The sequence below is a fragment of the Nicotiana tomentosiformis genome, chromosome 3 (assembly GCF_000390325.3).
Source record: "Nicotiana tomentosiformis chromosome 3, ASM39032v3, whole genome shotgun sequence".
Taxonomy (NCBI): Eukaryota; Viridiplantae; Streptophyta; class Magnoliopsida; order Solanales; family Solanaceae; genus Nicotiana; species Nicotiana tomentosiformis.
In genome coordinates, this window is record NC_090814.1 from 63,125,809 (window position 1) to 63,136,420 (window position 10,612).

Genomic DNA, 10,612 nt, shown 5'->3' on the forward strand with positions numbered 1-10,612 from the left:
TCGTAGCTTTTTCTGTTTTTGGAAGAAGATTGCAGAGGAATTTGACTTGATCACGCTATTGTATTTACTTGGGGAGGGATCCATCTCTATTGTGTGCAAAATTAGGAGTTTCGTCAGGGGGTTTTTCAAATTGTATAAAGATATGGGTACCAAAAAAATCCGATAAGGGTTGCTGAGCGTTTTGTGCTATACGAGTGCAAACTATTTATTTGGGCAGTATATATAAATGAAACTCTTCCTTTAAAATATAATTCAAATATTTTAGGAATTTAAATAAGAAATGCTTACAGTTGGCCGTTCACTGCACGTAAAAAAATTAAAAATGAAAACGCAGCGAGGAAAAGTGATGTGCCGGGTAAAATTGGGAGAAATCGTAGACAAGCGTAGGCATAACCCACTCCGTCCAATCATCCAATAGGCAGCTGCTGACGTCCCCCCTCTTCCGGTCAGATGTACGGCCAACTTTCCTTTCCCATTCCTTATCCCCTTTCCCCCCCGATGTTTCTCCCCTTCACCTCCGGCGCACCTTAGCATCTTCCCCTCTCTCTCTCCAGAACCGATCCGCCTGAACCGGAGACGAACCGGTTTCCAATGGAGAGCCAAACCGCTACCCCCACTAGGCCTCACGCCGGTGGACGTGAAGACTGCTGGAGTGAAGGTGCCACTGAAACCCTAATCGAAGCTTGGGGCGATCGCTACGTCAGGCTTAATCGCGGCAATCTCCGGCAGAAGGACTGGAAGGAAGTCGCTGACACCGTTAACTCCCGTCAATACGGCGTTAAGCCTCAGCGCACTGATGTACAGTGTAAGAACCGGATAGATACTTTGAAGAAGAAGTACAAGCTTGAGAAAACCAAGTCATTTCCGTCTAAATGGCCATTTTATAACCGTCTCGATTATCTCATTGGTACCAATAACGTTTCTACCTCGCCGTGTAATAGAAAATTGACTGCCGCGATTACACTTACCGTTAAGTCAAACTCTAATCCTAACCATAACTTTGCTGCCGTGAATTATTCCGGCAGTTCATCGAGGTTGAATTCAAGTGGTTCAAATGACAGCTCGCACGATGATTTGCCGTTTGGGAGTGGAGGGAGGAAGAATAAAACGGAGTATGTAGGGTTATCGGAGGAAACTACAGCGTACAAGGAATTGGCACGGGCAATATTGAGGTTTGGGGAGATATATGAGAGGATTGAGAGCTCAAAGCAGCAGCAGATGATGGAGTTGGAGAAGCAGAGGATGGAATTCACCACGGACCTGGAGGTTCAGCGGATGAATATGTTCATGGAAACTCAGTTGCAGATCGAAAGAGCTAAACGTCCTGCCAGGCATCCTACTTCAACAGGTGAATTTTCAGATGCTTACTGCAGTTTTTTGCATTTCTCTTGGCTTTATCCTTATTGATTTAGCTGTTCTTTAGAATGTTGGAATTTGTGTCTGTCTAGAGTTAAATAGGTTATTATAAAGTTCAGCAAATGAATCTATTTCTCGGTTTGAAAGCTGTGAGTGTCCTGAGATGAAACGAATGCTGAAGAACTAGTACAATAATCTGTCTGAATTGGGTACTTAAAGGGGATCTTTTAGTGTAATTCAGAAACCAACTTGTTGTATGTCCTTAAAAGTGGTGAAATTGAGCCAATCCAGAAAATCCTGTTCTTTATACGATCAATTGGATCATACTTGAAGCTAGAGCATTGATTATCCTTAAGAGATCACAGATAATCTGTTACTGTGCTTTTCCTAGGTCCCGTTTTGACTAAAATTGTCCATTAAAGATGCTATTCACGAGTGCATAACCCCATCATGTTTGCATTTTTTAATGCAAGCTATGTGTTGTTGGCAGTTACATCACTGTTCTGTTACAACGTACAAGATCCTCATAGTTCCCAGCCTTTTTCTTCATGCTTTTTTCTTGCTTTTAGGGGCTAAACCATGAAATCTTTATAACTTACTGTTATGTAACCTATGCTTATCTCAAACATTCTTACTATTTGTGATTGTGACTGGGTCATGAACTTTGGGAAATTTCCTTTCCAACAATGTGTCTGCGGTCTGGCTTTCCATAGAGTTAATTGATTTTCTGGAACTTCGCGCATTAAAAGTCTACCCGCAGTTATATAGAGCGTATAGTTCATATGTTCGAAAGATGTGTGTAAAGGATACGTGAGCTGACGGGTAGGCAAGTTTAGGGTTTTAGGCTCTTTTTTCTTGATTCAATTTGATTCCTGTATCTGAATGGTTGCAATGGTCGGTGCTATTAGTTTGCTTTTCTCCTGTATGTCCTTGAATGCACTCACAGACATGGGGTAATCAACGATGAAAATCCATAGCAGTCTAAGTTTCTTTAAAGTTAAGGTCTCACTTGACTCACTAGTCATTTCATTTTTATTTCCTTGTTGCCCGGTCAAGAGTTATTTGCTACTCTTTCTGCACTGTAATTTTGTATCATGCAACTATCTCTATATTTTGTTTCTTACTCTTCTGAATTGCCTCTGACTAGAAGGCAATATCCGGAGGTAGATTGTTTACCACGTGTGACGTTGTCCAATTTGCATCTATGTACTCACGAGTCACGACCTACTTGTCCAAATTCTCGTAGAGTAATCCTTTTCTTGTAGCAGATCTATGCAACCATTCAGATACATCAGAGGATATGAATCAAATATATAAAAGTTGCTCTGTTGAAGGAAGGGTCACAAATTTAATCCACCTTTAGGCAGCCTAGAAGTTTTAGAAAAATGGCTAGAATAGTAGAAAGTCTTCTCCAGAGTAGATGGGGTTGTCAATACTTGGATTTTTTGAGGTCAGAATCTCTTTGGATCGAGATGGAACTGATGAGAAGGACCAATCGACCCAAATGTACTGAAGCGATGTTGAAAGATCGTGAACAACTTCCATATAGGCCTATGAAACGGCGTGGTGCTGAAAAATGACTGCTGGCGGGCTATGGAAACATGTGGGAACTCCTATTGTGGCTTGGCTTTTTGGACTTGGTTCACATTAGAATTTTGAGTTGATTGGTACTACTGATTTATGCACAGCACCCACGGAAAGCAATAAATCCAACTGACGAGATAATAGCCGAAAAATGCACAGGCATTGAAAATTCTTCTCCTAGACATACTGATAAATACACAGATTAATTTCACAATAACTTTGATACCGTGTGAGATAAAAGAGAAATAAGGAGAAGAGATTCAGGAAAAACATGAAGACAAATGTAAATTCACACTTTCGATGTATACAGTTACATTTCTCGACGTGGAGTACTTTTATGCAATCTTCTATATTACCTCCTCCCTTTCAATTTATGCGTCTTACTTTCATTTTTAGTATGGTTCAATAAGAATGTCTCTTTCTATATTTAGTAAGTTTCTAATTCCAACATTCCTATTTATCCTTAGCGACACTCCCTTATAGGAATGACATGACATGTTTAAGACCACAATATTTAAAGGGTAATTTCGGTATCTTAGACATACCGTAATTTCGGTATCTTAGACATACCTTTAATATGAGATCACAAGATTCAAAAGTTTTTGTTACATTTTAAAACTGTGATCTGTCAAACTAAGACAAAAACAAATGAAACAGAGGGAGTACATATAAGTCTAATCTATTTAGAACCGATAAAACATGGGTTTATAGTTGTAAGAAAGTACAAGTTGGCCCGGATACCACGGTTATTAAAAAAAATAGTTGTAAGAAAGTAGTAGCAATTTTGGACTGGTGTTTCTTTAATAGGAAGCGAAAGTTGATATTTGACACATCAATCTTGAAGCTAGTCACATGTGGTTAGCTCGGTCAGTTTCACTTTGACCAGCATGTTGGCATTTTGTTATCTTACTAAATCCTACTCAATCGCGTTCCAATCAAAATTATGGTCGAATATAATGACCTTTTTAGTGATTTGTCATTACTTCTCCTGGGCGCTCAGTATTTTCTTTGACAAGTCAGCACCCTCAATCAGGGTTGTAAATAGCGTTCGCCTCAGCGCTAATAGCGTGAGGCATAGCGATGCGAGCCTCCATCGCTTTTATGCTGTGTTGCGTTTTACAAATAGCGCTCGCCTCTGCCTGTGTAGCGAGATGCGACTGTAGCGTCGCTTTTAAAAAAAAAAAAAAAAGTAGGGATTGAAGAAAACGACTCGCGAATAGGGCTTTGAGCTTTCAGACATTTCTTTCTTCTTCTGTTCTTCACGTTTCAAACAGCAGAGCAGCCACATCGATTTCTTTCTCCAGCCATAGCCACAGTGGTCGACCCAGCCACATCTCGAGTTTCTGCCATTTTCTTCTTCATCCAAGTCGACCCAGGTATGCTTCTCTTCTTCTTCGAGTTTCCTTTTTTTTTTTTTTTCTTTTCTTCTTTCTTCAGTCTTCAGTCTTCTTTCTCCTTTCTTTCTTCCTTTTTCTTCTCCTCCTCGTCTTCTTCAAGCAGCAGTCAACAGAATAGAGTCTGCTTTTGCTCTGTTTTTTCTTCCTTTTTCTTCTTCTTCTCTTCTTCTCTTCTTTTTTTTTTCTTTTGCTCTGTTTTTTATCGAGCAACACCCTGTTTTTGCTCTGTTCTAACTTCTGTCTTTCTTTTTGTTCTTCAGTTCTTCTCTTCTTCTTTCTTCTTTTGCTCTGTTTTTTGTTTTTCAATTCCTTCACAGCTTCACTTTGGGCAGAGGCAGAGAGCTTTATTTCAAACCTGAAGAAGAATAGATGTTGCTTGTTTTAGTTTATGAATCTACTATCGAGTTTTTAATTTTTGAATTGAGATATTTCTTAATATATTATTGCTATTGATTTTTTAGTTTTATATATATATATATAGTATATTTTATTTTTTGTATAAATTGTCGCTTCACATCAAAAAGGCGAGCGTTTCGCTTCTCGCCTCAGTGAAGCGGGCCCTCGTCGCTATTTGTCGCCGCACGCTATTCAAAACACTGCCCTCAATATTACCTCTCTTTGAAAATTGGCCTAAATCTCTTCTTTGGCACTATCGAGTTTACCTCATTCTTTTTAACTTTTGACCTATCAATTCGCGGCCTTGGTAAATATAAGCAATTAATGGTGTTACCACATAAACACCTTTCTGATAGGTTGTATTCTGGGCATCTCTAACACATCCTTCATATCTCTTGGTTTCTTCAACTTTCCATCTTTGATTAATTGGTCTAGCTGCTTATCTTAGCTTCATCTGCAGCATAGATACAAGGATCACAGGGTTTCTCATTTGTAATGAGCAAGTGCTATGGGATATCTAAGACAACTGGAGCTCAAATAGCAGGTTGAAATGGTCTAATAGGAATTGTTTTAAAAGCTAATTGAGGTTTACATTTGACCTAAATGGTTGAGTTTATATTCTAAGTTGTGGCACTCACTTTATCTTCAAAATTTGGAGTGTGCGTTTCAGTTAAAATATTTCACAGAAAGGAATCATAACTTTACCTTGTAGAACATTGGCTTGTTTGACCCATCAAAAAAAAAAAAAAAAATTGGCTTGTCCGAGCTAGAGTAATATGAACAAAGTGGTCTAATGTATTTTTGGCTATAGCTTCGCCCACACCTTACTCTGGTTTAGGCACAATATTAAAAAGATTACTGTTATTAATTCCGAGCAGGACAATTGTAAGGGCACATTAATAAACAAGAAAAGTACAGGGATCTATTTGTTTATAAATGTAATTGCCAGCTTTTGCATTTTTTCCAATGTTTTCACCTTTTTTAATTTTTTTTGGGGGGGGGGGGGGGGGGGATGTTGCAAGTTGTTGTCATCATTTTTGATGATGTTGTTTGTTTTAATTGTTTTACCTCTTTCTTCCAGTAAGTGCGTAAGACTGAGAAAGGAAGAAGACATATGGGATAAGCTATGGTTACTGGAAAATATAGTTATCATCCCTATGTAACGGAGCTTGTAATTTTACATTTTATATTGAAAATAATCATGACTAATTGCCAAAATTCCAGATACAAAATTGTCATATGGTGTGTATTGTGCATATTGCCAGGGTAAGAGTATGAGGTTCTATGTTCTTGTACATGGTATTGTGCCACCTGAGGAACAAGATTTATGAATTTTGACTTGGAAACAGTAGTGCAATTACCTTTGCACTACTTTTTTAGCATAGGATTCTATCTCCTTCCCTCTCTTTCTGACACGAAAATGACACACTGAACTATTTCTCTAATTGCTTTTTTATATTCCCCTTCTTTTTTTGTGGTAAGAAAATCGTTCTCTTTACTTTTGGTCTTTACCTAATGATTGGAAGTCAGATGTGCTCGTATTGTTGAATGAAGTCGACGTTGCTATACACTTGAGTTTTACTTGCTTATTTTCTAGAAAGGTGTTCCATTGCTAACCTTCATGTACTTTTCACAGGAAAATAGTTATCTGCAGCAGTTACATCTATTAGGACAGACTAGTGCTGCTGACCAAGGGCTAAAGTCACCCGAAGTTGCTTGTAAATTATTCATGCAGTTAACAGACTCTCAGGAAACCAAGATTAATGTGTTTGTATTTGGGTCTGCTGTGTTTATGTAGATGATATGTTGATGTGCTAAAACATTAGTTGTAGTATTATTTATTAGGGTGAAGTTTTTTACACTTTGGTATTACTCAATGTTTTATGAATAACTGGGCTTTTCACGGATTTGTTTACGATCAGTCTGCAATATTGTAGGAACACGGAGTATTGAGGTTGTGTGTAACATTCAACGGCCTTGATGCTTCTTTCTCTTGATGATCAATGTACGTACTTCCATGATTTGCTTGCTTGCAAGCAGTTGACTAGTAGTTTACATTATTGAGGAAAGGACTGATGGGGGTCTATTATAACCCAGGCTTCTGGGGTATTGTTGTTGGGGCAGCAGCAACTAAAAAACTATGGCATGTTTCTATGTTATGGCACATCAGTGGATCATTTCAACTAGCAACCGTGAGCAACTATTACAGGAACTTTGATTCTTTCTACTGTAGTTGCAAATATGTACCTACTTCTCAAGGGCAGCCAAATGGTCTTAGATTTAATCCTGCAATAACTAAACATTGAACATCGAAGTTATCCTACTACATGTATGCATATGTAAGTTAGCTGATGAATTATTGAACAATGGAATAGTGGAAGTATTTTAAACTGAGAGTTCGGGTTATTGGGCGGGGGGGAGGAAGTCTAGGCTAGCTTGTTACTAATGATCATCTGTCTACTTTTTGTTTCAAATTAACTATTGCTGCGATCTTGATGTCTTTAAAAACATGGTCAATATCCTCTCCATGCTTTTACGTCAAACGGAACCGCTAAAGCTCAAATGCATAAACATTACACTTATTTTTCCTGTTTTAACTCCCTTTTATAATTGAATGAAATAGAATTCTAATGTTTAAAATGCCACTGGAAATGGAAAGTGATGGACCATCTTTAAAGCCCTCCTGAGTAATGAGGTGAACAGTGTGGACTCTTAACCAAAGGAAGTCAACTCATTGAAAGTGAAAAAGGAAATGACAAAAGAACGAAAAAGGCAGCGACTGAGCGGTCATTCATTGTGCTAAAGCTAAAAAACAGTAGCTCATCGAGTTTAAACTATCTAATGTAACAATAACCCAGTTTGGAATTTTACGTTGAATTACCCTGCATCAGCAGAAATGGAAATGAATTTTGCAGTCTAATATTTTTTTTTTTTGACAAGTTATTACCCCATCAAGTCTGTTTCTAATAATTACATTAAATACCATGGAGTTCCATACCATTCTGCAAAGACTTACAAATTATTAGTAATACTAATAACGACACAAGACACAGAAGCAAATAACTAGAGATGGGGTAATCAAGGGAATGGAAATTGGCCAAACTCATTGGTAGATGCACAATGGTCCATGTCAAATGAATTTTGGGCATAGCTATCTAAGTACCCAGCGGTGATAGGAACATCCACAAAATCAGAAGGCATCATGTTGGCGACATTAAAAGGATCATAATCCAACATTAAGGAACAATTAGTAGTAGGATTTTGCTTTGTAGCAAAATAAGCAAGGCGGGTTCGAGCAAGCATTAGATCATGTTGTAGCTCCGCCATTTTTCGTTGTAACGAAGCTATGGCGCCAATGCAACCATAAACAGGGTCCCTTAGTCTCACCTCGGCCTCGTAAACAAGAGAATTAACGGTGTCTTCTCGTTGATCCTCGGGCACTTCGTTCAAGATCTTGCTCACATTGCTGGCCCCAAACACCTTGTGAACGTTGGCGAATTTCTTGGGCTCGTCGGACCGAAAATATGGAGCGAATTGACAATTTGGACTGCACCTTCTCTTTAAGAACTTGCAAGCTGCACAAGATGAGCTTGAACGTGGTTCGTGACTCTTCATGGTTTCCTCTTTTTCGATTCTTCAAACTTCGCCTTAATACCATTTTGGCTCATGTATTTATAGGCTTTGAGAAGATAAAGCATTTCAAATATTATGATTTGCACCATACGAACAACAGGCCCATTAGCTCAGTTGGTTAGAGCGTCGTGCTAATAACGCGAAGGTCGCAGGTTCGAAACCTGCATGGGCCAAGTTTTGTACATTTTTCTTTTTGGAAATACTTGGTTAAATATACTCCATATCACTCCACCTTTCTGGAAACATAAGTTTAAAAGATCTATTTCATGACTTTCTTGACATACAGAAAGATAAGTTGTGTAATATCTAATCCTCATTTCAATCACAATAGAATTCCGTTTTTTTTCTTTTCCGTGGAGAATTTAGCTAATATTTCATTTTCAACAGATTTAGGAGATCACAATGTAACTTACCCATCTATCTTCTATATATAATAAAAGGAGAGGCAAAAACACATTATTAAGACGAGTGGTATAACCACAAAAAGCCAAGTGGCATTATTAAGACAAAATAAACTACCTTTTAAACTAAAAAAAACCATTTTAAATTTTGAATTAATTGGTTACTCTATTGAATTAATAAATATAAATATCTTATAATTAGCTATATTAAAAAATGAAAATATAAAAATAAAAATAAAAACTACACATTCAAATTAGTGAATAATTTCAAGTTGGAGTTTTAAAGTTATTTTAAAATTAAAAAACAAAAAATAAGAAAAAATTAAATTAGCTACAATAAAAAACGAAAATCTATATATAATAAAAGGAGAGGCAAAAGCACATATTAAGACAAGTGGCATAACAACAAAAAGCCAAGTGGCATTATTAAGACAAAATAAATTACCTTTTTAACTAAAATAAAACTTTTAAAATTTTGAATTAATTGGTTACTCTATTTGAATTAATAAATATAGATATCTTATAATTAGTTATATTAAAAAACGAAAATATATAAAAAAAAATAACTAATCATTCAAATCGGGGAGTAGTTTCAAGTTGGAGTTTTAAAGTTATTTTAAAATTAAAAATAAGAAAAATTTAAATTAGCTACAATAAAAAAACGAAAATATTAATAATAAAAAAAAACCAACCAGTTCAAGTTGGGAAATAGTTTAAAGTTGGAGTTTTAAGTTATTTTTTAAAAAAAACGAAAATAAAGAAATAAAAAATTGCAAATTCAAATTGGGGTGTGGTTTCTATTTGTAGTTTTAAAATTATTTTAAAATTGAAAACGGAAATAAAGATATAAAAAAATTTCCAATTTAAACAGGGGAGTAGTTTCTTTCTAATATAGTAGTCTTTATATATATATATATATATATATATATATATATATATATATATATATATATATATATATATATATACAAATAAAAAAAGTAAATAATTATATGATGCCAAGTGGCATAACCACGAGACGCCAAATATAGATTTTTAGGACAAAACTCCAACAAAGTTGGTGTTTTAAAATTATTTTAAATAAAAAACGAAATTGAAAAAAATATTGCAAATTCAAATTTGGGAGTAGTTTCAAGTTGGAGTTTAAAGATAAAATAAACTATCTTTCTAACTAAAAAATCTTTTGAATTTTAAATTTTGAATTAATTGGTTACCCTATTTGAATTAATAAATATAGATATATTATAATTAGCTATAATAAAAAAACAAAAAAAATTACCCATTCAAATTGGGGAGTAGTTTCAATTTGGAGTTTTAAAAACATATTAAAATTTAAAAAAAGAAATGAAAAAGTAAAATTACCTATAATAAAAAAACGGAAATATATAAATAAAAGAAATACCCATTCAAATTGGGGAGCAGTTTCAAGTTGGAGTTTTAAAATTATTTTAAAATAAAAAAATGAAACTAAAGAAATAACAAAACTTTCAATTCAAATGAAAAATACAAAAAGTCAAGTGGCATTGTTAAGACAAAATTAGGGAGTAGTACCAAGTTGGACTTTTAAAATTATTTTAAAATAAAAAAAGAAAATAAAAAATAAAAAAAACTTTCAATTTAAATTGGGGAGTAGTTTCAAGTTGGAGTTTTAAAATTATTTTAAAATAAAAATAAGGAAAATAAAATAAAATAAAAAATCGGGGAGTACTTTCTTCCTAATAAAGTAGTCTATATAAATATCTTTATTTTATATATAAAAAAAATAAGTAAATAATTATATGATGCCCAAGTGGTATAACCATAAGACGACAAGTGTAGATTTTAAAAAAAATAAAAATTACAAAT

At 35.1% G+C, this 10,612-nt stretch overlaps 2 protein-coding genes and 1 non-coding gene across 5 annotated transcripts; 2 read left to right on the forward strand and 1 right to left on the reverse strand.

Moving 5' to 3' along the window:
- The first annotated feature begins 591 nt into the window (after nucleotides 1–591).
- LOC104120660 (trihelix transcription factor ENAP2-like) lies at nucleotides 592–7,127 on the forward strand. Of its 3 annotated transcripts, XM_033652676.2 has the most exons (3): nucleotides 592–1,348; nucleotides 6,671–6,738; nucleotides 6,831–7,127. In XM_033652676.2, exons 1-2 carry the CDS (start codon nucleotides 592–594, stop codon nucleotides 6,712–6,714), a joined length of 801 nt encoding a protein of 266 aa, XP_033508567.1. In that variant the 3' UTR covers nucleotides 6,715–6,738; nucleotides 6,831–7,127. The 3 variants fall into 3 exon arrangements, with proteins under 3 accessions (XP_033508567.1, XP_009630761.1, XP_070053130.1); XM_009632466.4 differs by lacking the exons at nucleotides 6,671–6,738; nucleotides 6,831–7,127 and adding an exon at nucleotides 6,370–6,640; XM_070197029.1 differs by lacking the exons at nucleotides 6,671–6,738; nucleotides 6,831–7,127 and adding an exon at nucleotides 6,361–6,640 and having other exon boundaries at nucleotides 592–1,339.
- A 478-nt stretch (nucleotides 7,128–7,605) lies between these two features.
- On the reverse strand, nucleotides 7,606–8,365 carry LOC104120661 (LOB domain-containing protein 21-like). Its single transcript, XM_009632467.4, has one exon. It carries the CDS (start codon nucleotides 8,346–8,348, stop codon nucleotides 7,812–7,814), a length of 537 nt encoding a protein of 178 aa, XP_009630762.1. The 5' UTR covers nucleotides 8,349–8,365; the 3' UTR covers nucleotides 7,606–7,811.
- A 100-nt stretch (nucleotides 8,366–8,465) lies between these two features.
- On the forward strand, nucleotides 8,466–8,539 carry TRNAI-AAU (transfer RNA isoleucine (anticodon AAU)). The gene has a single exon. It is a non-coding gene; the product is annotated as a tRNA-Ile (tRNA).
- Nucleotides 8,540–10,612: the final 2,073 nt, after the last annotated feature.